General features: G+C 40.4%; 1 protein-coding gene across 4 annotated transcripts in view; it reads right to left on the bottom strand.

The window, feature by feature from the left end:
• The window catches only part of ARHGEF28 (Rho guanine nucleotide exchange factor 28), a 146,501-nt gene that overhangs the window by 104,733 nt on the left and 13,996 nt on the right, over positions 1–27,772 (bottom strand). For 2 of the 4 annotated variants that reach the window (XM_071802037.1, XM_065860418.2), the window contains exons 3-5: positions 14,589–14,736; positions 12,481–12,774; positions 336–519 (exon numbers count right to left, since the gene is read on the bottom strand). In XM_071802037.1, coding sequence (XP_071658138.1) covers positions 336–519; positions 12,481–12,774; positions 14,589–14,736 — 626 coding nt within the window. Of the gene's footprint in view, positions 1–335; positions 520–2,090; positions 2,193–12,480; positions 12,775–14,588; positions 14,737–27,772 lie in introns of those variants that run through there. The other 2 variants (XM_071802036.1, XM_071802038.1) reach the window with 2 other exon arrangements.

A 27,772-nucleotide genomic window follows, 5' to 3' on the forward strand; every position in this document is an offset into this window, starting at 1 on the left:
CAATACTACAATACAAGCTCTTAAAGCTAAAAGTTAATGTCAGGCACCATTTATTAGTCAGTTTGAAGAGAGAAACTAAATAATATCTGACAATAGCTTAAAATCACACAGATGCATATGTCAATGCTAACACTATTAATTGACTTGCAAATGTAATGAAGGATGCACATCATGAACTTCCTTTAATTGTAAATGCGAATTTACTACTTAAAATGATAATAATGGCAAAAAGCAACAGAAAACAACACAAAATAGACAGCTCTTTCAAGAAAAGCAACACATCCTTTAACTGATGGGATTTTTTTTCAGAGGAAGCAGCAAACTGTTATACTCACTTTGTGAAGACTTCAACAAGTCTGGAGTGCCCACTTTGTAAAGCCATATCTAATGGTGTTGCTCCATCCTCATTAGGTAATGCTAATGCCAATGACCCTCCAGGCTGGGCTGCTAAGAACTGGGAAAGTTTAACCAAGCCCAATTTCATCACAAGGTGGAGAAGAGTTTCTTTGTGTTTAGGCTCTGAAAAAGGACAACAAACAAACAAAATCATGAGTAACAAAACCCGTCATTTTATTTGCTAGGAAGCATCAAATCAGACTTGTTATAGTCTGCAGAAATATTATAGCTCAGGTTCAGACTTAAAAATGTACTTTGGCAGAATCTGTCTCTCACTGAAATCAATGGTTAGGTACTTAGTTGCATCTGTGGAACCAAACTAGGATATGAAAATATCTAATTTCAGTCATTGAAGAAAACACTTTGAATTAGATAATCTCAGTATTTCTCTCTTTATTTGTATATAGTATAGCATTCAGCAGATGACTCAATACACTGCAGAAGATAGGAGGCCATTTTCCAGCTATTTGCATTGCCTCAGCAACAGAAAACATCTGGTAGCATGGCCAAGTATGAGACCTTGGAAAATGAAAAGTAAAAATAAAATTTAAAAAAGGTGTGATTTTTCTGCAGGCTGTTTATCAGAACAGTAAGAGATCCTTAGCAGCATAGCAAGCCATAAGCTAACACACATGTGGGTAAAACACACATGATAACTCTTGTGTTACTCTTCTCAGAAAGGTGACCTCATCTGCCAATACTTCCTCTCCACTTCTTAACACATAATCGTCGAGCTTAACAGGGTGAAGCTTCAAATAAAAGAGTACACAGTGACAACTGAGTCACTAGATGATGATTCTCCACTCAAACCCTTGCCTGATCTTTATTCAAATACGGTTTATCTGGCTACATACATTCTCAAACACAAATCCTCTGCAACTGAAAGACAACAAATAAAATTAAGCTCAAGTGTCACTCAGCCTGTTCCTTACACTGATATTTTGGTATGAGGTTAAACATAAGGGTACTTTCACAAGGATCAAGTACTTAAGGGTAGTTACTCTACAGTTCTCAGAACAACTGGCTAAAACCTATTAGGTTTCCAATGATTAATTAAATTCCATTGAAATTTATCATCCTGATTCAAATAATTTTTTCTTCCCTATTACCCAAACAGTTCAGAATATGTCACTGAAAATTATACACTCCAGTGAAGGAGTGAAGGAAAGGTGAAGCTCCTGAAGCATACGTAGGTAAATGCACACATTTGTATAAATTTGTATAAATAATACAGTTAAAATGAACAGCAAAGGGCTGTCAAATTTCCTCTCTGCATCATTATTTACAAGACTAAAATGTCTGAAACAAAGCAATTTCCTAGTAGAGAGACCAGTTATGTAGCCAAAAAGCTAGTAAACACGTTTTTCAGAAACATTCATGCATTGAGCAAAGGTATCATGTAGTTACATGCAAATACAGTGTCTCATGGCTGACTCATATTCCATTGAAGTACTCCCTCTGAAAGCATCAGGAATATTTGCTTTATAGAATCATTAAAAAGAAAACCTTGAAAAGTCCTGAAGATGTCTCTAATCAATTCCTTGCCATCAGGCAGGATCAGCTCAACCTGAATCGCTCCTGAGAGATGTTTGTCTCATCTGTTCTAACAACTTCCCAATGACAACAGGCAATCTACACGAGGGATAATTTCAATCTCACAGTTAGAAACATTTGAAATGCCTAACCTAGCTCACCTTTTCTCAGTATAAGCCTGCTGCTTCTTGTGCCGTCTGAAATAGGTATGAAAACCACCTCATTCCTTTCCCTTCACCTCTTTCTTTTACATAATTGAAGGCAGCTGTCACGTCTCAGCTGAATCCTTCCTCTCCAGACGTCATAATGGGAGAGCTGTCTTCTACAAAGCTGAAGCTTTTGGAATGTCCTCTCAGAGCTGGGGATCAAGATCATTAGCTTCCTTTGAAAATGCTGGACTCAAAGTGTTACAATACTTAAAACAAAAAAAAACAAACAAAAAAAAAAGGCGTATCTACCCATCTCATAAAGCCACAATAGCAAGGGACTTACGCACCTTGCTCTACTGCTCCCCATGGAAAATTACTGTGGCATCTCCACTGGTGATCAGTTTTTGCTCTGGATATTTGATGGCAACCCATCCAGACTTTTTACCTTTCCATTTCAAATGGAATCAAAACTTGCAGACAGAGTCAACTCCCAGAAAACCATTCAATAAATGAAACAAATTCCAGACACCAGATTAAAAGGGAACATCAGGACACAGACTCTCACACAGCAACAGCCAGCAAACCTGCATGTAGCACCTGAAACCTTTATTTCACTGCAGTTCTAACAGAAGCAGACACATTTACAAGATGAAGGGAGGATTCTTTAAACCACAATGTCACTGAACATATACACAATATGTACCACCTAAGTATTTCCGGAACACATATAAAATGTCTCCCATTATTTAAAAAAAAAAAAAACAAAATCACCTTCAAACTCCCCTCTTACTTGTGGCTAGCCAACACATAAACTGGTGCATTAGCTTACCCGTCCAACACTCAGTTTCTACTCAGGTTTTGGGCAATACAATTACTTCTTGGTCTTCTCATTTCAGATCTAGGCAAAAACATGTCCAGTTGGGCATACAATCTGCTGCATGATCCCAGGCCACAGAGGAAAGTAGTGAACTACATTTTTTTCCTCAAAGGTCTGCAAAATATTTCTCATTTCAGCCTTTGGAGACAATGATCATTGCTGCATTTCAGTTACTATCACTAAAGATCACGCAGTCCAAACCCCCTAACATGGCCAGAGACAGCTTTCACTAGATCAGCTTCCCTAAAGCCCCATCCAAACTGACTTTGAACACTTCCAGTAATGGGCCATCCACAACTTCTACAGGCAACCTGTTCCACTATCTCACCACCCTAAAAAACGTATTCCTTATAGCAAATCTAAATTTAGCAAATCTAAACCCTTTCAGTTTAAAACTGTTGCCCATTGTCCTGTTGCTACAGGCCCTGGTAAAAAGTCTCTCCATCTTTTTTTCAAAGCCCCCTTTAAATATAGAAAGGCTGTAGTAACATCTCCAGGCTGAACCAACTCCAACTCTCTGAGCCTGTCCTCACAGGAGAGGTGTTCTATCCCTCTGATCATTTCTGTGGCCTCCTCTGGACCCTCTCCAACAGGTCCATGTCTGTCTTGTGCAAAAGACCCCAGAGCCGGATAGAGCACTCCAAGTGGGGTCTCACCAGAGCAAAATCCACAAGGTGAGTGCGTAGCTAGCTAAACCCAGTCCATAGGGAATACAAAGGCATGAGGACCTAACTCCAACCCACAGCTTCAAAGTCCACCCAAACACTACTCATCAAACACCTTGGTCTGCCTGGATCAGAGACCGTCTTCTACGGAGAAACATTTAAATGAGCACGGCTCAGGCTTCCCAAAACCTGTCCAGAGATAGTGGAAATGATGGCTGATGTGACACTTCAAAAATGGAAGGCCTCAGTTCAACTTCCTCCTCAGCCAGATGGGATTTGAACCCACACACATCTTCACAGTTCCTCAGATCACACATCTGCTGGGAGCAGACCCTTGCCCTCTGCTGCAGAGTAACTGAAAACGGGTCACTGCAGGAACGCCAAGGGACATGGGGCAAGAGGAGACCAAGAAAGCCGCAGCCTGACTCTAATGCAGCAATCGGCTAAGAGAAGTCTCTGATTTTTGGACATTGATGCATTTTTCATGTCATGAGATGTGAAAAACTATACTGGGACCCCAGGTGTCTCACTTGCTCGGAAAATGCCCTAACCATTCAGACACACTATGAAAATGTGTGCCATCATCTTCCCTTTCCCTAGCTGTGCTTCTGAATAGAGATCAACAATATCATCTGTGCTTTGCACTGGCCCCAGTGCTATTTCTGTACTTAGAGAGCCTCCACTGCAAGGACTCAGCAGACTCTAGGTTATGCCACCGGTCTGGACCCCAGCAGAGCACAGTGGGGTGCCAGGTACCAGCATTCCCGTGTCTGGTGCATTTATACACATGTACACTGGGGAGTTACAGTTTAGATGCCCAGGAAATGTTGTGGTCCAAAACACATACCCCAAACAAACATTATGCATTTCCAGATTAAAATCTTCCTTAAAGCATGAGCTTTCAGATTGTTCCTTGGTCTGGAGTACTTAAATTTTGCTGAAGTTCCACTTTGGGTATCAAAGTGGATTCTTAGGATGTTTCCAACTAGGCCATTTTTTCTACGTATGGTGTTAATAAGCAGTCAGCACATAAGCCAATCTAATTAAAACACATTAAAATATATCAACCAGTATTAGGCACAGTAAGCATCTGATTAGGTACTAACCACATCCCAATCCTCAGATTAAAAATGCAGCAACAAAAAGGCTTTACCTTGAATCCTACCCTCTCATTAAAACTTTGGCCTGGGGCCACTGGATTTCAATGTGTATTTTAATACTGTAAAAAAAAACAAAGTGCCAGATAAATTTGCTCTAAGCAAAGTGAGATTATCACTTTCCCCTTAGCAAAAAGGGAGCCCTTAGGAAAACTTTCCTAAGCAGGGAGAGCCTTCTCCGTGTTCCAACACTGCATCAAATCATTCGTACTCTTCAGGTAGCCAAGTCTTAAAAACAAAGCGGTATGAATAAGTTTGCTACAAAAGAACCTAGTTTTAAAAATAATTTAATAAACAGCAATTAATCTTTGTGGTCTTAAAACATCTTCTGCAATAATAACTCCTATTATCTCACCACAAATATTCCAGTAATTAATTTTTATCTGTCCAACCTAACAAATTTCATCTAACCTTAGCCTAGATTTGTTCATGGCTAGCTTAAATGCATATGGTAGCAGAACCACTCGGCAGGTCAATCAGCTGTTTTCACCACTCATCCACTTTGAAACAGCACTCACATTCCTCCCCGTCCTTCATCTCTACAGACAACGTGTATTCTTGGCTATTCCCACTTGGCTTGCCCAGGAGTGAGCAGAACTTGGCGACATAAAGTAACTACTAATAGCTTCACGATATTAAAATTTGAAATACACCCTTTTAAATTTAAATTAATAAACTGAAAGGCAAATACATCCTTTCAATACAAGGAAAATATTTTTCGCCACAAGTACGTTAAACAATGGGACAGGTCACCAGAGAAGTTACAGACTGTCTGTCCTTGGAGGTACTCAAATCCTGACCCTGAGCAACCTGATGTAACTTTGAAGCTAGTTCTGCTCTAAGCAGTGGGTAGGATTAGACCAACTCAAGGAATCCCTGTCAGAAAAATTCTGCTGTGATTCTACTCCATGATCGGCAATATCGAAGTAGAAAAAGCAAAAAGGTGTAAGGCTTTTAGCTAGACTTGCCTAAAATGAAAAAAAAAAAAAAAATCACACACACACAATAAAAGGTAAATTTCTGAAACTAATTTTTTTTAGCATTTTTTTTCTTCAGAACAATTTCCAGTTTTGGTTCTTCTCTGTCAGTCACCACGTCCTCTTATAGCTCCACACTTCGACAGAACAAATGGCATTTTCCCACAGTTTTCACTTCACTTTCTCCTTTCCTTGAGAAAGATTTCAAATGTAGCAAAATGGAGAGAGGGAAAAAAAAATCAAGAAAGAAAAATAAACATATTATGAAAAAAACCCCACATAATTGATTCAACTGCATCCAGTGGCAAACAGGAAGAAAATCAGGAAAAAAAATGAAAACACAAGGCTTCTTTAACATATTCGTATGTAATTGCTATAAAACACCCTCTTCCATCAAGACATAAACCAAACAATTCCTAAGATTTGGAAGAAGCACTGCTGGCTGATTCATATAGGGTCAGCTACTGCAAGGCAGGTGGTGCTGTAAAAGATATGCCCTATCAAGATGTTGTTTTGCATCACATCCGGATTCTCCAGCCAAAACACTCTGAGTTACACAGAGCTGAGCCAAACACAGTCTGTTTTAAACATTAAATAAATCCTTTTGTTCTTCCTTGCACCTGAATCCCTTCCTATGTCCAAAACAATAAACTAAAAACAAATATTTCTCTCTGACATAAATGACTAAGCCTTTTCTGGGCTATGAATCTCATTCATTTCCTGGAAGGACACTAAAAAACCTCAAGACTTGTGACTTGAAAAGCAGAGGGAGACATCAAAACTGGATGATAAATTCCAGCTTTTCCTGGCTTTGTACTTTTATGCATTACTGTTCACATTTTCATTTTTCCTTTAGGTATGAGATAGTTTATAAGGCCATATTCAGGGCATTCTGCTGCTGCAAAAACACACATAGGAGCTTAACTCATACAGCAAGTGGTTTCATGCACAGACAGTGGCCGCAGTGCACAAAGTCAGGTATGTGACAGCCCATCTGAGGCTGTGGTGGTATCTCCCCTTTTCACTTATTGAATACCTGCAACATCCCCCTTTCCTTTAAGTATCCCCCCCCATTCATCACATCTAAAACCTGGAAGCAGGCATCAATGCTGCAGAAGAAAAGTAGGAGATGGGGGAGAGTTAAGCTCCATGGCAAGGATGGACCTTAAGGAGTCCTTCCCCAGCAGTTTCAGCAGCAGGGTGGTTAGAGGAGGCTCCAATCCACTATTGCCATATGGTAAAGACTGCGCATGGTGCCACCACCTACAACAGCAGGTGAAGTTTCAGTTGCCTTTACTGCTTGAGTGACCCCAGCAAAGATGCAAAACACTACAGGAGATGTTTTCTGTTAGGAGAGGGATACTCCTCATTCTTTTGTGCTGCAGCTGAACACTTCCTTGAGCTGTTTAAGACACTTGTTTATTGAGCACCACTGGTATGCTCAACACCAGACAGAGACACTCTCTTAGCCAGGAGCAGAGAAATACTCTCCAGCCCCACACTGACCTGAAGCTGGGGTGCAGGTCAGGCCACAGCTTCATACCCGGTCTCTCCAGAAGCAGAGCAGGATACAAAAAACCTCCCAAGCCCCACTACCTATATATTGCCTTAAACAAGAAACCTCATCTCTTGTATCTCTTAAAGTACTTGTTTTACTGTCACTCTGCATATCACCATCTCCTCCAAGTGCTTGATCCTTGTCCTAAAAAGCTCCTTTGTGGTCGGGGCAAAACATATCCTCCTTGCTATTTCTACCACAGACCAAAAGATGAGGATCATCATTCAATGAGGACTCACAGGTTGAAGCATGCTTCCCAACATCTTGTCTTATGCCACAGATTTCTTGGTCAGCAGCAGGCACTGGAAGACAATTCTCTTGCCTCCTAATGCCCAGGCTAGCATCCTTCTCCCTTTGCCCTATACAGTTTCCGATGGCGGAAAATTCTACAAGGCCAAAGATTTGTCTGTTTCTCTGGCCCCATAAACTGGCTAACCAAAAATACTACCTCTCCTCACAAGTCTCACCACACCCAGAAATATTTATCTGCTGTTCCCAGTGTTTTCCTAATTCCATGAAAGAAAACAGGCACTTTGTCCTCCTCTCCATTTCCTTCCACAGGAAAAAAAGAACTCTAAAATTCCAACTGAGGAAAAGACACAGAATTTTCTTTAATTTAGATCAAAAATACAACATTTACCAGCCAGGTTTGAACTCGGTCAGCTTAGCAGGAATGTGTTTAACATCAAGTGGAAAGAGTAACAAGATTTACAAAGAAATGGACAGGGAGGGAAAGAAAGTTGAAAATGCCATGGAAAATGGAACTGTGTTCCCCAAAGGCAGACTATGAAACAACAAGGTCGGGCACTTCAGTCCACTCCACAGGACCTAGTCCTAGAAAACAATTATGAAGCATTTATGAAACAAACCAGAAATTCTCTTTCTTTGTGAAAGGGAATTAAACAGCTATAGACACTGTTCGCTTCCTTATGATCCACAATTAATTTTCATTATTCAGGCTGTAATTTTATTGCTTCTACTAAAAACATTAAACCTACAAGGGTACTGCTCTTGCAAAATAACTGTGAACAGTGACTAAGGCAGCAGCAACTGTTCCTAATTACCAGCATACTTAAGTCAGCCATACCACCTGAACGCATCATCCCAGCAATGCCCTTAAAATAAACAGAAACTGAGATGCCCTCAGCTGCCTGTACATAACATCAACTCCTTGCAAGGTCCACACTCCTGTGCTCCCCCTCCAACAGCCAAGGGACATAAGCCTGAGTGTTTCAAGGACAAAAAGCTTGCAATGAATTTGCTGAACCTATGCCTTAAGGCCCCTGGTGGCTGCCAGTCCTAAAAGACTCATCTAACTTGATCCTACCAAGAGAGGAAAGATTACTTTGAAGCATTTCTCTCACCCAGATTAAACCACTCCACCATTCTTTCTTCTTTTCTTTTTCGGTACAATGAAAAATGGTGGGAAGATTCTTTTTTTCTTGGCCAGCTGTAACAAGTTATCTGGCTTAATATTTAATATTGATTAGCTTCATAAACTGAATAGTTCAGTTTTCAAAAGCAAAGTATCCTTTACAAAGGATCAACAAGACAAGCAGCTTCTTCCTCTCCCTCTTCCATTTTATTCAAATCCATCAACAAATAAATGTCTAAGCACAGCATCTGTGTCAGGTCCTCAGTTCCTTCTGGCAACAAACTGCTTGTGGGCCAGCTGATCGCAACATCTGGCCAGTTTTTGTGAGCAGGCAGCTCCTGACTGCCACACAGGCACTTATTAAAGTGAGAATTACCAAAAAGTTTGTGCTTTCTTGTTTCTTTTGTTGAACTTTAAATAATGTGGCTAACAAGTCCTGACCTGAGCAACTGCACTAAATTCCTGAATTATGTGCAATGCTCTCTAGACAATCCAGGCTCACTCTTTATCCAGCCTTTTTTATGCCTTATAAAAGGAACAGAAACACTTTTTCTGAATACTAAAACTCCTAGGAATAAATTATTCTTCTATCTTTCCATCAACTTGTATGTCTCTAAATCCTCATAAAAATGAGTAATGTCCAAAAACACCAGATGGTGCAATAATTTTCTCCAGAAATGTGTCACTCAAAAGTAATGTTTTTCCAATAAAAATAGCCCAGTAGCTAGCTCTGAAGACTGACAGAATCTCACAAACTTGAGGTCCCAACTAGTGACAGATAATAGCACCCACATTGTTCACAACACCAACACCAAAAAGAACATCCTGACACTATCAAAGCACCATTAGAGCTTTGGGGCAAGGAGTTGAAGAGACAGCAGGCAGGGAAAGAGAGAAGAGAGCCTCACCCTCTTTCTAGCTCCTCATAAATCCCCTATTTCTCTCCCAGTTTGATCTTTTGGAGGGTAAGGAAGAAACAAGGTGCTGGGACAACCCTTGATCACCTCAGGGTAGAAGATGAAGAACTTTCTGCTCCTCCTCCTCTCATTTGTGCTGGGATCTGAAACCCTCCTGCTCCAGTCCATCCCCTTCTCCCTCCTCTTCCTTCCCTTGCATTGCATACAGCTCCCTCAGCTACATGCAATCTTTGGCTACGCTCGGCCTCTTGGCTTTGGGTACAAAAACACAATGACGAGATAATGGGGACAGCACAGGGAAGTAATATGAGTCAGTGCTTCTCAGAGTCAGGTGAGAGCAGAATATGGCTCCAAAAAGAATCAAAACTATACTTTCAGGAAGGAGAGAGAGAGGATACAGGAGCAGAAGACAAAATACACAAACTGCTTAAAGGAGACCAAAATAGACCAACTTGGGGGGGGGGGGGGAGGGGGGGAAGAAAAAAAAAGAAAAAAAAAAAGATACATTTTTAAAGACCTACGCAGAGATTTCTAAAGTAAAATGCTGAATATTGAGTTCCTGCAGGGGTGAGATACATGCTTGCCAAGCTGACTGTATACCCTCTGAGATGACAACCTTCCTTATTTCTGTACATACGCATAGAGTCAGGTATTTTCTTGCAAGCAGTGGACTACAAGGACCTCACAGACATATGCCCCAACAGGTCACAACTTGTCGAGATCTGGCAGGTTCCCCATGACCAGCCTGCACTAATGGAGACACAGCAAACTTCCACTCAAAGGCCAGAACCCATTTTATCCTGATTCAGCCCCAGCCTCCTCTGTTGCACCCTACCACGGCACTGGCAGCAAAATATTTATTGTGCTGCACGTACCCTAGCTGAAGGGAAAAACCCATCAACACCAGGCCCAGCCCAAGCCTGAAGCCTGGACCTCAGAGAGAAAGACAGAAGAAACAAACGACTTGGGCTGAAGGAGAAGCACTCTGGAAAGCTTTTGGTAGCCCCCCACTCAACAAGGATGGCCAGCAAGCATTGCCCAGGCACAAATGCATTGAGAGGTCTTTGCTGTGCATGAGCATCACTACCAGGCCCCAGGAATTCCAGTCAGTTTTTGGTTTACTCAGAAACAAGGGAAAGATCCAAGCTGCATTTAGGAGCAACAACTGCGGTAAAAAGGGAGAAGTCACCTCATCAGTGCAACAGTGCCCATGAAGCAACCACTAATGCAGCATGCTCAAGACACATTTCAAACATTCACAGAGACTTTGTATAGTGACTGGAGCACACATGCCTGCTTTTCTGCTTTATTCAAATATTTTTAATGTGTAATGTTCAAAAAACGAAAAGTGAACAAAGTATGAAAAAGACATAGAAACAAAAAAACCTGCAAGTCCTTTGAAATTCACATGAAGACAACACACTCTTCCGTATAGAGCCGAAAATTAACAATTAGCATAACTAAAAATTAAAGGATTTTGCTATTTGGATAGTAGCTGCCTTAGCAGAGCTTAGTCTGGTACTGGCTGAGCTGATCTCCAACCCAAGAGAAACTTTCCCATGTTTCAAGCAAGCAGGAACCCAGATGGCTTTGTCTGGGCATCTCTCAGTACCTCTGATAACCTGCTGATGCTTCTGGGTTGGGCTTCAGCTGGTTTTGACAGAAAGCTTAGACAAGTCTATGAACAAAACTACAGCTGATTTCTTCAGGCTTTGAATCAAGGTCTTCATTGCTAAGGTCCAACAGCTGTTCCAGCACTTGCACAATGTGAACAAATATTTACTACACACCAAAATGAAGCAAGTAATGGCTTGGTTGCTTTTTTTCTCTCCTCTTGAAAGAGCTGTTTACAACAGAGAGGCAAAAACCATGCTTAAGGAAGGCAGTAGCAGATTTCAAGCCTTCTGTCATTAAGAATTAGAAAGATTTAGGACAGGAAAAACACCCTTAACCAAAGAAACGGGCTAAGTGCTGGTTTTTTACTTCACAAAAGCTTGCATGAATCTCTTTTTCAGTTTGACTTATATGCAAGCTGCCTGTCCTCAAATTTTTAGCAACTTAAAGTACGAAAAGGAAAACAGCCAAAAGTACCAAATTTTCAATGAAAAACATGTGAAACCATCAAGTTTAACATTATTTCCAACCTCAGCTATAAATCAGTTGGGTCTGCAAAAAAAATCATACTCCCAGCAAAACGTAACTACAGTTTTCTGTTTGCAATTAAACCTGAAACCAGGAAAATTCCACCTGATCTTTTTACAAAAATTTTTAATAGCATACTCTAACATAAAGTTTCATGTGTATTTTAGCCCACTTCCTCTAAAACAAAAATTTTAAAAGCTATAAAATTTGCTTAATGATACTCTCCCCAAAGAATGGTCATACTCATAAATAAAGCATAAACACTGACAGCACGGTGATGAAAAATATGTTTACTCCGTACATCAGAATGCCTACAGTGACACATTCTTCTGTTTTATGACTGTCTGCGTTTTGTCTGTGTAATTAAAATATCTCACTCGGTTAGAATCATGGCAGAGATACTTCACTGCTACAATTCCTGTATTTTTTAAACAGACAGCTCTTCAATCTTGCAAAGGTAGAGTCTATTTATAAATAATGAACTGCATTCAGAGTGAGACAAGTCACAAACAGCTTCTGGAGAGACTTAGTTACAACAGCCATTATTATTCTTTTTAAACCTCTGGCCACAAATTGAATCTCTGATTAGCCCTCTCATACTTGAACAATTTTTCATCATAACCACAAAATAAAGCACAAGTGTTGAGAACCTGGGATAAAACGGTGAGATACTCTGCTTTGAACTGTGCACCAAACCACTGTTAGAAGCTTTCAAACTTAAAATACAATCTTACCACCTTCTGAGCCGCTTCCAAGGATGTTCCATGTTGATGGCAACTCTTCATGAGCAATGGCCATCATCAAATCATTATCCAGGGACTGTAAATCTTTTATCCTTAGACCAAACTTATCCAGCAACATCTTGGGACTAGCAGCAGTGACATGTTCAGCATGATCGACCAGAAAACGAGACAACTTGGAAGACAGATTCTCTCTGAAAGTGACTGGACAGCTGCCGAGGACCACAGGTGAGTATCCCCTTGTGTACATTAACACAGAGACAGAAACTGCCTCTTGGCATCCATGGCCTGTAATTATAATGTAAATTAATCATTTACATTAGATTTTCCTCATTTTTCCCCCCTTTAAGAGCTCTGATGACTCATCCAGAATTACTTTATTCTTCCCTCTAATTACATCTATTTGTCATAGGGCATCAACCAGCCATTTCTGGCAATGAACTTGGATTCTGCTAGACTGTGAACTGCCAGTCCTACCAATTATACTGACATAATTAATTCTAAAACCAGTCATTCTAGGTCAAGGTTCTTTAGCAACAATGGAAAGAAGAGATAACTACATCAGGATGAAATCCCACAAATCAGAAGCCTGAAGGTTCTTGGGTAAAAATTAAGAACAATGAGACACCCATGAAAAGACTGGCAGAAACTCTGAGTAATATCTCTACTTATTAGCACGCATTTTGTACCTATCAGTGTCCCCATGTAGGCCAAAACCTGAAAGCTTTTAACGAATGTATGTTTTATGCTTTTAGCAGACTTAATTAAATGTATCAACTGTCTAACTTACAGCTGGAGCCATTGAAGTCCAAGGGCATTTCTCTCTCAAATCCCTAAAGCACCTCATGCATTCCTCATGCTCCTTTGCCATCTAAGGATGGATGTCATACATCTAAAAGAGGTGCAAGCTGGAGAGCTAACCATGACATACTATAGATACCAATCTAAATTTTCCACAACAGCCCTAAATAACTACAAATATATATGCAATCTAGTAACCGCAGGAGGAAGCATGTACTTAACACATCTGCAGCGGTTTTTAAAGTGTTCTCCATTCACTTATTCTTAATTTGGCCACTATGAAACAACAGAAACAACGGCAGGGCTATATGTTAACCTTACACTTTTATTTTCATCTGTTCACAGTTTCTGTTTGAACAGACAGGTGATTAAGTGTTGCCTGTGGCCTCCTCTTTTAATTCCTAGCCAAGAAGCAGTCATTTAACAGTGTCATTTTAGGCTTCTTAAGAAAAAAAAAAAAAAAAAAAAAAAAGATTGCATATTCTCCAGATGTATTCCATGACAATCTTTCAATCTTTTACCATTCATGGGATTAAAGAAGCCACCATGTAACAGTGGTGTATTTTCCCTTTTTGTACTCACTGGTTATTTTCAGACTCCAAATCCCCTTTAGAAAACAAGAACAAATAACAAGCAGATCCTGCTGCATAGGTACATCGTGTCTACAGACTTCTATTCACAAAAGCGAAGAGGTCACAAAGCACAGCACAAAGCTGACAAGCAAGGTTTATATTATGTCCACAAGAGGAACAACGTTAAGACACTGAGACAGCTGAGGCAGCACAAATTGCCCCTGTTTGCAGTGAGGCACCCCCAGAACGGCTCCCCTGACACATCTGCACCGCCTGTAGCTCCAGCAGAGCTCAAAGCACTGCACACTTCCACCATGAGAGGCCTGCAAGCTGGGCTGAGTGCTGCACCCAGGGAACACTTAGACAAAAACATGACTTTTGCAGGTTTTGGGATGCCTGGAGGCAAACAGTTATGGCATAGAACTAATTCAGGTTAAAAATGATGCCATCCCTTAAGTCTGCACTTCAATGCACACTCAACTACGCAAGCCCTGCCCCTAACACTGTCTACACCTGACATTGTGCTGATGTGGGTTGCTATAAAAGTCAGACTTAGCTGTGGTCAGTCAAACTCAGCCTGGATCTAAAGGTGACCATTCAATTCCTGCATTTCCTCCCTTGCGGAGCCATAAAACAGAGATATACCATATTGTCTAGCTGTGCCCAGCTTTGAAATGGGGGTGGGCTATAGCAGAGAGATGAAAAATGTAAACGGGAGCTAACACTCACCTGGAACAACGGACCGAAGAGCATTGTCACTAATTCGCTCAGCAAACATTATGTGCCTCTTCATGGATCCATCATAAACAAAGTAAAACTCGGCATCCTCTGGGAGGTAAATATCTTTGTCAAATTTTGCATTTATAGTCACTTGTCCCTGAAAAATGAAAGCAATTTCAGAAACATCCAGTAAATTTCTCATCTCCAACAAACCCACTGATAGATACTTCACATACAAGTTTATTATAACCTTCTCAACTCTGCTATACAGAGGATGTGACGCAATGACAGATCTGCAGTTTTCTACTTCCACTTAGAAAATAACAGTTTTTATGTCTGTATGAGCAAAGGTGATTTTATAAATTGCCTTTTAAATAACATCCTTTAATTAATTCCTTCATCCTGACCCATATAACTGACTGTTAATTTAAAATGCATCTGAATAAGTGAGTCAGTCAACCTCAGTATTTTGCTATTTACAAAAGCATTCTTTGTGTTAAGAAAAATAAAAATTCCGAAGTGGCTGAAATGATCTTAGACTCAGTTTACAAATCAAAAGTACTGATGTAATTCTACAACTGACTCTGCCGGTTTCAAAGAATACTAGTTCCCAGACATCTGCCCATGGTTTTCTTTATAGTAAATAGAAAGCAACCAGCCAAGAAAAATCTGCCATACAATAGCTTCAGAAAAGAACAGGAAAGGGATCTGAGAAGTAGCAAACAATAACAAGTGTCTGACATGTCTGAGGAAGGAAATTTAGATGCAGTTGTGTTTCCTTGAAGAGAAGGACAACGTGCCCCATGACCATCCCTGCCTGCCACAGTTGTTCCAAATAAGACAGAATTGCCCCAACATCTGGTAGATAGGGTACTTTCTGGAAAACACACTGCAGAAGAATATCTCAGTTGTTTGTGTTTCTGAAGGATGCCTACCCTGCCTCTATTCAAAACTTACCACCAGCTCTAACTACATCAGCTCCATAAACAAATTTGGTAAAAACCTGCACCAAAGCACGACACAGTGGCGCAGAAATTTCCGTGGCTGAATTTCCGTTGTGCCCCTGATCAGATTAAGAAGAATCAGGCTCCTTCCTACATTCATTATATAGTAAACATATACTTTACTGCAGTGAGAATCTTGCCAGCCCCCACAATGTCACATCATCGCCTGTCTTCCCCAAGGACATCTTCTTCCTTGCTTGCAACAATGCAAATCCTGTACTTGTTTTTCTCTTAAATACAAGTAGGTCTATTGAACTAGGGGTGACGAGGCAAAGGCTGGTTTCAGGCATAAAATCTTCCTTAGATAGGATTGTTCTCATAAGGATAGATACAAGTAACATTAGGAGCTCAACATAGACTGCATATGTGTCTGTCATCCCCAGAAACTGAAACATCTCTTTTTAGTAGTCTGAAGTATTATTGTAACTAACGTTACAATAGTTACAATAACTAGTTAACTAACACTAGTGTTTTCTCCTATTTCTCTTTGTTTTTTTACACTGTTATACACAGAATTGCTTTTCTTCTATTATTATCTGTAATTTATCATCACTCTTTTTTTATCTTTTTGTTACTTGTGAACAGCACTTTCCATCTATTGTGTATTACTATGAATGGCTATTTTGAGGAGATAGGAACAGGATGAGCCCCTGAAATAACTACAAGCACTCCACAGACAGCTCCAGTGGGTGCTTAGCTGACAGAAGCCTGGGCACAGGAGCACAACAGAACTTCCATACAGGTCACAGCTCCCAAACCATCTCTATACCTTCTCGATCCCTGATGCTGAGGGACTATATAACCAGCCAGTTTTCATTCTTTCTTTGCATCTGAAAAAAGGGAGATATTTTGTGGCAACATTTCTTATTTCATAAGTCTACTCTTAAAAACAAACACATACCCACAAACACACGCACAAAAAAAAAAAAAAAAAAAAAAGCTCCAATTGTATCCATTGGCTTACACTTATCCTTTTTTAAAATGTTAATCCGGACTCACAGGAACATCTTAAACTGATAACACTGCCCAACATATGGGTATGAGAGACAATTTCTCAATTCCTTGTCTTATAACGAGTGAAGGAAAAAAGCAAAAGGCTAAAAGATTCAGTGGGAAGCTCATGGGTATGATAAAACACATTTTTTTCTTAAACTACTCCTTTACAGCCCTCCAGAAGAAGAAATTGCTGATAATTGAAGCAAGGGTTCTACAGATAGAAGGCAAACTGGCAGCTAGCTTGTATCTGGTCAAAAAATTAAGCGATTAATTTGGAAAATCCCACTTGATCCAAAAAGAGGGTTAAACCCTGTATTACTAGGGAGGAATGAAGGAGAACAGAGAAAGTTACTTTCACAAGGGAATATTAAGCTGTACCTTTTTTGATGCCGGATGACTACCACACCTGGCATTAGAATCTTAGTTATTTCACAAAGAACACACTCCTGTCGTCACCTCCAGCACTTTCCATTTGTCTTCACCTCCATTCTGTCTTCAAACATTCCCATTTTACATTGCTCAATTCCACCATCTTCTTCCCTACTACCACTACTAAAATATGCATCATTTTGCTGTTCGGGTCACCACAAATGCCTTTTGCTCTAGATTCCAATTATCTTTTTTTATTCTCACCTATTCCTCTCCAAAATACCCTTGGTGCAGTTACGTCATCTCCCCTTTTCACCACCTGAAAGTCCTTTACACTTGCATCCTGTAGGGCTGTCCTATGCACGGACAAGAGTTGGACTCAATGATCCTTGTGGGTCCCTTCCAACTCAGGACATTCTATGATTCTATGATCCTACCAGTGCTGGAGTTCACCGCTTTGCTTTGATGCCTTCCTGTCTCTCCTCTGCTTCGCACAACACTTATCCTACCCGGCCATGCCTCATGACAGCAACACCGCTGCCTGCTCTCTCACAGGACAACTTCTCTTCCACCAAACATCAGCCATTCTGCCCTCCTCATTCTCTCCTCTGAGCTATAGCCTTCTACCTAGCTCCAGATCTACACACAGCACAGCCTATCTCACCCTGTATTTGGGAAGGCCAACCTCCATGGGAACTTTGATCTTTTTAAGGTAAGATATGCTAGCTACCCTTCTGAAAATATATCTTGTGCTAACAAGAATGCCATTGCTGTTCAAAATGTATATAATACTCCACTTCAACCTGAATATTTAAGCATTTCTTCCCTCAGTGCAGAATTACACCTTTTATTGCCATGTTTGAATACAGAGCAATACTTCCAAGAAAAGCACCAGGGATCTATATGATGTTAAAGAAATGGTGTTCATAGGGCAGTGTGGAACCAGAAAGAAGAACCTCATACTATGTTTTATCAATCCTTTACTATATTTGCTAAATCTTTTTTTCAGATTTTAATATAGTTATTGTACAGTTAATTTAATTACTAGACAGTATGTTGCATATGTAGCATATAATCTACATCCTCAAATATATGCGTTAGTTTAAAAAAAAAAAAGATGCTATAATGCAGCCAGAAAATATCACAAAGAGATGTGACTGATGGAGATGGCTGCATCCACAACCCTTTTGCACTGCTGGCTCAGATGTGTTTATTTAGCAGACCAGTCTTTCCCATTCTTACAGCCACTTGCACTTCCCTCCAAACTTTGCTGGTAGAGGGTCATTCATTACACATATGTGAATAAAAATACCACTGAACTCTGAGAATACTTTTACTGCTGCAGCAAGAGGTGTCCCCATGTATGACCATGCACACATGAAGGATGCCTTCCCATTTCTTTTCACAGCTGTGAAATGAGCTGCAGTGAGACAGCACTGTAGCATGTTGCTCAGTTAGTCTGCATGAAGACAACTTTGTTACAAGTATTCATTTTTTTTTTCCTTCAAACAAAGATCATCTACAGTCAATTCTAGAATACTTCCAGCTAGAAAAATTATTGGAGATAGTGATGTTGTTGTGAGGCTGCTTCTCCAGATTCTACAGTGGGAAAAGGCAGAAGGATTCAGCCAGCTCCCAAGCCAGACCAAAATGCAGCCTCTCGGGGTGGAGAAGGAGGAAGAGGATGTGACTTCAGTTTTTTTGCACTCTGTTTTGCAATGTATGACTTTACTTGCATTTAAATGCAGATCACTCAACGGAATTGACTTTACCATGCTATGAGTTCTGCATAGAGGCAATCTACTGTCTTATTGAGAACTACCTTATTTGAGAAAAGGGCTTATTTTATCAGCTTAAATCCGAGGGATAATTTGTATCGTTCCATTACATCCATTCCCTGCAGAGGCATTTATTTCCTGGCTCCCTTGGGCAAGACCAGCCCAGGAAGCAGATTGCAACAGGAACTACCTGTGCAGATCTTTGCAGAAAAATGGACTTGGAGAGCAACAGAAGTGGGAGCAATCCCAGCTCCATCTTCCTCCTCCTTTCCTAGCAAGGCATGCAGGCAGGAGGAAAGTAAGCCAGATCTTGAAATGAGACTCAGCAACATATTCCTCCACCAAAGCAATGCCTCTCTGCTTCACAAGGCATTCCCAAGAGCTTTGTGGGAGATGCTACATCTTTTTAACAGAGCTGTTTCTTGTCAGAGCCTGAGTGCTCAACCCAGGCTCTCAATCAAAACATACACTGACTAGACTTATAACAATTAAATAGTGTAAGTAATCAACGGTGAAACACATTATGAGGAGTTCCATGAGGAATTCATAGTCACAGAAGACGCTTGTTCAGTTTCACTCTCACCACACCTGGGAAAAGCACTTCTCCACTGCTTCGCATCCCATTCTGCAGGACACAAGCAAAGCAAAGTCTGCAAAAACCTTTGGCACTGACCCATCACTAAAGCATGAAGAGACTAAAATTACAGTTATCAGCATTTAAAATTAGGTAGTTAAGACCTAATTCACATGTCAGTAGAAAAGAGAAAAAACAATAGAAATGAATTATGATATATGCACTACCTGAAATGGGGATGCTGTACTAGAAAGGACACTTCTGAGTCCATTCCAGACATTAAAGCTGGAAACTCATCCCAGCTAGCAAATTTCTTCCAAAATAGTGTGTTTTTCTAAATACAGAATCAATTTAGGCTTAACACTTATTCTCTAGGTACCAAAACCCAAACTAGATAAGTCACACAGGCACCTCATCTTTGGAAAATTGGCCAAGTGACCTGAATACAGAGCAGCTGTGAGAGCATGGGCCCAGAGGACTCCACTCGGCCAGATTCCCAAGAATCCACCAGTTGCTAGGTGTCTTTGAAATTATTTTCACTAGTTCATTTCTCTAACAACAGTTCAAACCTCTCTCACACTCTTTCCTCTCCCTAACAAGGTTATTTATATCCAGATGAACCTGGAAAAATGTAGCGGGAGTTTTAGGTTTATATCTACATTTATGTATGGTTAAGCATGTTTCTTAGGGTCCACATAGACCTCAGATAGTTCAATCCCCATTTAATCAAAACAAAGGGAAGGATGTGCCCCTTCACCAGCTCTAGCAAATAAACACAGCTTGTGGTCACAGCTTGTTTCTCAGGTAGATGCTGGGAAAGGTCCTTGCCCTGGAGTTCACACAGTGTTGATTCTGATGGACTTGTAAAGGAAGTAAATTTTAAAGTTAAGGGGGACTTACTGAGACTAGCCAGCTACTGTCTTACATTTACACCTCACTGTCTCAAAACAAGTACTTCAGCACTGCTGAACCACCACAGGAACACACATGGAAACTGGAGATCCCTCAAGCATCTTCCAGGCCTGTAACAGTGGAGAACTTAAGCCAGACACACCAGCATCTGACTGCAAAAAGGTACCAGAAATTGTACAGAAGAACATGGGAGAAACCCTCAGTCCATTGAAGCCAGGAGGACTTTTGCCACCAATGTAATGACAGCCAAGATTATTACTGCAGCCCCTGAAATAACCTTTAATAGATTTATTTATTTAGTTAGTTAGTTAGTTAGTTATTAAAAAAAAAAAAAAGTATATGAGAGTATCTGGGAGAAGAGGCTGCAGCTATGGGGCCAGTAAAGAGAGACTCCAACCTCACTGTAAATGCATTAAACCTGTTGCTGAGCAAGTGTTTGGCAGCTTTGACCTCTCTGGGATCCATAAAGGAAAGCATTTTAATTACCAGTGAAAACACTTCCCTGGCACCAGTGCCAAGGAGGAGATTAGGAAGGTTTGTGTTTTTAACAGGATTTATAGGTCTATGCTCTCTTTCAACATAATCAAACAGGTTTCTCAGACGTGTGTTTTCCTTTGGTTTCTCTAAGGCGCTCGAGAGCTGACGGAGATGGATGAGCAACAGCAGAGTCCCCTGAGCCACATGTGCCAGGTGGGGAGCAGCAAAGACCTGTCCCCCCACAGCCTCAGGAGAAGAGCTCCTTAGACCTTAGGTGGGCTTCCAAATCCAGGCCATTGTGCTGGCTAACACTGAAAATTTAATGACTGGTCCCTATCCTTACATACACAGCCTGGGTAAAACTATTTTTCCAACAGCCTTTTACCATAAAAAATAATTATTTTCATTTTGAGATACCCTTAGCGCAGATTGTAAAGTACACTAAAAAGGTCTTTAACAAACTATATAAGCAACATAACAGTTTGAGAAATAATGTCTTATTCAGTGTTTTCAAGGATGTTATATGTAAGTATAATGGTATAAAAAGATTCCACACATGTAATTACATGCTCTAGGAAAATATCTACGTGCAGGAGTGGAAAAAAAAAAAAAAAGTCCTTTGTCGCCAAAAGGCAAGTCCCAACATCTCAAAGTAAATGTGAATCCCCAAGTATTGCCAGCAATAATGGAGCTTTTCCCCTCCTCTATGTGAGCTACAACTAGTCACTACAATTTAGCATCATGTTCCTTCAGTACTCAAAAGACTAACTTCGGAATATCTTTGTATTTTAAGATTAATTGTTTAAATGTATTTTACTCGTGCTTATATAAGACTAATAGCAAGATATTTTCCCTGAGCAGCCACGTGACCTTTGCAATAAAGCTTAGCTGCAACTTTGAAAAATCATACGCAAAAGATGCTAAAGAAGCAGTAGGGAAATCACAAATAACAAGAGTGGTTTAACACAAAACAACTATACTTAAATAATTAATAACAAGGACAAAGTTATAAACGTGCCTTTCTAATGTTCAATCATGTTTTGATAACATTCACTAGGGATTTCTCATAGCCAGACTGCAGCAAACATTTTTGTGGACTTGTTTAAGTAAGTGTGTGCCCTATTTAAATGCAATGCAATGGGATTCAAGGCTAAACACACAATAATACAACAGTTACGCCCAGGGAAGGAAAGCAGTAACAAGCTGAGAAACAAAGTCAAAGATAACGCTGAACATTTTTTTGTAGGCATTAGCTTTCTAACTGCACAGCTAATAACATCTTACACGAAAATAGGAGGGTTTTCCCCAGTTGAATTATTTAAGAGAAGAAGAAACTGAGTATAATTAATTTATTTTCTATCCAGAGTAAAAGAAGTTCACCATTTATTGCAGGAGAATGCTGAAGTGCAGCAAATGTTCTCTGTTAACATCCCTGCCTTCTCACTAAGGAAAAAGTCGGAAAACTGGAAGAAAAAGAACAAAAACAAACAAACAAACAAACAAAAAGGACACACACAAAAACATTAGTAATGAGAGAAAATAATACAAAGATACACAGAACCAATATTGAATTTCCCAGACCAGAGCACTCTGGAGCAGCTGGTGCCATGCCAGACGCTGCAGGCAGACACTAGGAAGTCCTGGACTGGATCCTGTAGTAGACGGGAACTGGATTCAGTGATGCACTGATTGGAACCAGGATGAGGATTGCAGGCAGCAGAACACACAGGGTTTTCTTCAGCAGCCGGTCATCGACGAAGACCCTCATGATCCCTCAGCTTTAAACTGGGTACGACGTGGATGACATGGAATACCTTATTGGTCAATTTTGTCACCTGTTCTGTCTGCCCCTCCCTGCAAGTACAACCCTTGTACAAGCCCTCACTTACGGGACATAAGAGGTCTACCAGCGACCTTGGCAGCTATAGCAATAAAAGACAAACATGGGCCTTTTCTGCATACCGTTCCTACCACTAGGTCAGTAAAACTGTATACAGCAGTTGTTATCACATCAGGGGCAAACACTGCCTGAAAAACATGCAGCCAACTTCAGAAAAATGCAGTTATTTGGAAGAACCTAGCTGAAAGCAAAATTCACTGACAGAGAATGGATCCTGTTTTATCCAAAACCAGGACACAGAACAAGCGTAATTCCATATACAAAGTGGAGACAAGGTATGTGATGATATGGTCACATTTAGTATCAGACATTGCCCAAAAGGCTACATATAGATTTTTATAAAAATCGAGTATGTACATGTGGTTGTTTTTTGAAGAGCCATGTCCTCTGCTGATTTACCAGGCAAAACAATGGCCTTCAGCCTCTGCACCTGTACACAAGACACCATCTGCACACGGGAAATGTGCCACAGCAGATTCTCCAAACAACACTAGCTTTACACAAGTATTTGTAGGTACCTCTGCATGAGACAGCTTTGTGAAAAATGCAGAGGAAGTATTTGCGCAGAAACCCCTCGGCACAAGTCAGAAGCATCTCCTCAGCTTTGCTTAGGGCAAGAGAGCACAAGGGAAGCCCAAAACTCGCAGATGAGGAAGCTCTCTGTTCTTGTCAAAAGAGTGAGAAAAAAGGGTTCAGTGATCACTTGCATCCCAGAATATAATCTGAAGGATGCTTCTAGCAAAGTCCCAGCACAACCTTGAAAAGAAAAGCACTAAGAAATATCCAAATGAAGATCAATAAGCTGCCACCTTTTGCTATGAAATATCAGCAAGTTCACCACTTCGGTTTAGATGTGGTACCTTTTTAAAAGGAAAAATAAGTGCTGGCAGAAGATATTGCCACCTCTTTGGCTGCTAAGTAGCACAAATAAACTGGAAAAAAATGAAGTGTTCTGCTACATCCAAACCAGTGACAAAAGTGCACTCCAGGAATAAAGAACAAGAAGGGCGGAAGAGATCCTAAGAAGTCAACTAGCTGACTCCCCTACCTCTAGGCGGGATCAACACTGCCAAAGTTATTCCTCAAAGATGGCTTTTGTCCACCCTGTTCTGAAAACTACCCCTGCACAGTCACTAATGCAAAACACTGGGAACTTCTACCCACCCAAACAATTCCCTGCATGGCCTCTCCCACTTACCACAGCTGGCACATACTTTAGCTTTTTTCTAAGGGCCTGACAAGTCTTCAGCCTTGGTTAACATGAGAGCTGGGTGATAACACTGTCCCAAAGATGGGTTCTTAACCCAGTCTGCAATGACCACTCCACACACAGAGTCAAGATCTTTGTTTACTTACAGTTTTGTGCAGAATGGAGTGCTAGGCACTAATCCACTAAACTAGCACACCTCAGTTTCCCAGACATCAGTTATTTATACATTGGTGTGTATTGAATGCCACCTTTCTGATACATATGCATTCCTACTTATATGTTAATTGGCTAAGAGTCTTCTCACTTTCATTTTAAAATACAGTCTCTTAAAAATTAATTGCACATGTTCAGTGGGTAGGGGTCTTCTTTGGGCAGTGGGCAAATTCCAGAGTAGGGGTGTTGTTTTCATATTATAATTAGCTAGTTCACTTTCAGGACACCAATTAGTGGAACTTTGCAGACTTACCAAGTTAGTTTAGATAAGGATGCTGACATTCAAGGATATCTGTCCATTGACTTAAATCCTTCTGACCTTCTAGTCATCACAGACATCCAGTTACTCATTATCTTCAGTATATTCCTTGTTTCTGTACAACTGCTTCCATGCACAAATTGAGCTCTTTGAGGACTTCGGAGCTGCATTATCTTTTTGTTTAGAAGAGAAGGAGAGATGAAGGGTTGTGTGTTCTTTTGCTGGGTTTTAATAGGAGATCAGCCTTAAACACAGGCAAAAGAACAAGTTTCTTGTTGAGAACTGCAAGATTTGGCCCTAGGAAAAGGATTCAGAATCCATCAGAATGGGGGGGGGGGGGGAAGGTACGAATCTAAAATACAGTTTATTTACAGGAAAATCAAATGTAATTCCTCTAAATAGAAGAAACCCATAACAGGTAATGACGTACATATGTATGTAGGTCTTTATGTTGCTCTGCACTGTTAAACTGCCTCTAACATCATCCACCTTAAAAAGAAACATGTACTAGGCATATCAATGCATTGCATTCAGTGCACATGCAACAAGATCAGGTGTTCCCAGGTATTTACTTTCTATAGCATCATCTTACCACTAAAAATGCCCTCTTCAGTCCTTAATTTACTGTTGCACCCTCCCAGTCACCCCTTCACTTTATGCTTAGCTTCTGTCAGCTCCTCCTGTTTGCATTACTGGAAAGCACCATCCCCAAAAAGATGTCAAGCACAAACACAGCAGGAGGTTACGGTTCACCAATGTTGCAAGGGAAGCCTGGTACAATTTTAGGCCACCAGCAAACAGCATGGCATGCAGCAAGGAGGTGGTCTGAAAAGCATGCTGTGATGCAGGTGTCACGTAAATCTTCCACACTGCACTGTTATACTGGTATATAGGGTGATGGCAGGGCAAAAAAAAAAAACACTAGTAGAGTGCTGAAGGGATTAACTCATAACAGAAGATCAAAAGGCACATAAATAAAGCGTAACTTGAACAACTAGCCATTTCAGTAATATAGTCTAGCACCAAACACAGAAGCTCAAACTCTTCATACAATCACAAGTAGGTGCTGATCTCCCTCATGACTTGGCTGCAGGAATTCAGTCAAGCAAGAGAACCCCAAAATGACCCTTGCAAATCATAAAGATGAAGAAAATGAGAGCATCCACTAACCTCTTCCTCAGCATAGGGTGCTAAGTGATAAAGTTGAAACAACATTTATCTCTCATTTAAAGGTACAGCTGGCAGCAGGACCATTTACACATCACCATAAGCAACATCCAGCCACACTAACTTGACCCACACAAGATCTGAGCACACAGTCTCATCTCTGTTCAATTAGTGACAGCATACAGCACAGAGCTTATGATGGCTTTGTACTTTTTATGCCTGCTGTATGTCAGCAGCAGGAAAAGAGACAGTACCTGATCTGGCTGGTGCAGAACTGATCTACGAATGCTTTTAAACAATCTCAGAGCAGAGCAAGTTTATATCAAATCAGCACGTTGAACCACATGGCCATAATCTTCTTTAATTTGTCACACATGGTCTTAAAGCTGTGTTTAGTGCGCTATCCAACTGACAAAAGGTAAGGTAGAAAAAAGTTCCATGTGGCAAAATGATCAATACTTGTGGAGAATGGGGCATCATCTAATTCTGGAACTCATAAATAAAAATAGCCTGGATGTCTTTATCAAAAAGAAGAAATAAAATAAAACTTAAAAAAAAAACCAAAACTTTCAAGCACCACACAGTACCAAAATGTATGAACATTCTTTCTGTTCTGTCATTAAAAATGTAATTCAGTGTTTTACTGTCAATGTCAACACAATTTATGTTTGTGCAAAAAATCCAAGAGGGGAATTAAGAAGGTTGGGAATCAGCTGTTCACATATGCAGGTCAGAAAACTTCTGCAATAAAGCGTATTAATAGAAAATGAACATCCATTTTGACATGCAATTATTAACTAAAACAAATTAGTTACCTCTTTCAGTTGACTCGCTTTAAAATATATAAATGAGATTACTTATTATTCTCATATCCTATGTGACATCAGGGACCGACTGTTGCAGACACTACGCAAATACATGTGAGCACAAAGTCCCTGCCCAGAGAAATCCCAGTCTAAGGACTGAACAGAAAAACAAAACACACAGACTGGCCCAGCATATGGCCAACCCTACCACAACAGCAAAGGGCTTGAAACCGCAGGACAGGCATGACAGGCTAGAAGCTGTCTTCTTTCCACAATGTGCTGGCCAGACGAGACTTAACACATGGCAAAGGCAGAAAATCCAAAAGCTGCATTTGACCATGGGGAACTTTGTCTCTTTCCACCCCTCTTCCCACCCCAACTAATCTTAGTACACCAGGGAGAAACTGGGAAGGCAGACAACTTGGCAAGGTAGATGACGAACTACTCACTTTGGGAGCAATATGAAAGTCCTACTGCTGCTTCCTTCTAATACCATAAAAAAGCATATTGGCATCCTGTATCAGTTTGAACTTTGCATCAGTCACGTAGAAAACAGAATACATTGTTGAATTATTTCTGTTAAACCTGCTTCCCACTTCAAACCCACCTGAAACCCATGCATTTGTGAAGAAGGTAGCAATTACAGGTCATTTGTCCCTCTAGCTCTAACTAGGCGTACAAATAACATACTTCAGGAAAAAAAAAAAATAATTATTCTTGTCAAACAGGATGATTCACAGCTTTTTAACTTCTTCACTAAGTGTCTTCAGAGTCCTCTGCCTATGAACCTCTGAACATTTTTCAGCAGATGTGCTTAAAGTATTCCTGAATATAGTGCTAGAGTAAAAATAAAACCCTGTTTATATAACCACCTTTTGCATGGATCTCAGTGCAGAACTGAAAATTTCAGAAGCATTCAGGGTTGTGCGAACATCAGAGCACACTTTACCTTTGCCTTCAGCTGGAGCAACATCAACCAGCACCAAGCACTTCCAAAAAGTCTCAGTTTTGAGGTAAAAGAGCCCAGACAACTAGAAGTTACTGACAGACTACAAAATTAATCTAATTAAGTGGATATACATTAAAACTCTCTTTTCAAACTTAACATTCTATCACCCTTTGCTTTCTGACCTTTTCCAGCAGGACTTTGACTCCTAATATGAAACATTTTGGTTTTAATTTACTCTGAGCAGCCATGCACATTCTGAAATTGGCATGAAGTAGTTTATGCAAATGTACAGTATGAGAGTTTGTAATTAGTTTTCCACCTCCATGTTACTGCTGTCCAGTGTGAAGAAGGTATAACAGTACCAGGTCTAATTCAACAGACAGGCATGAAAGCCAGCAACGGGGTAAGGCAGGATGGCCCCTGGCAGCTGGAGGGGCAGAATTCCTTTGCTTCATTCCTCAGCCAGTGCCTACTGGCTTATGTCTTTGACTAGGTAATGAAATGAGCTTATTTGTGAACTAAAATGTTTTAGAATTAATTATATTTCACCATGTTTCTCACTCACAGAAGTCCAGGTAG

This window comes from Patagioenas fasciata, chromosome Z (genome assembly GCF_037038585.1).
Source record: "Patagioenas fasciata isolate bPatFas1 chromosome Z, bPatFas1.hap1, whole genome shotgun sequence".
Taxonomy (NCBI): domain Eukaryota; kingdom Metazoa; phylum Chordata; class Aves; order Columbiformes; family Columbidae; genus Patagioenas; species Patagioenas fasciata.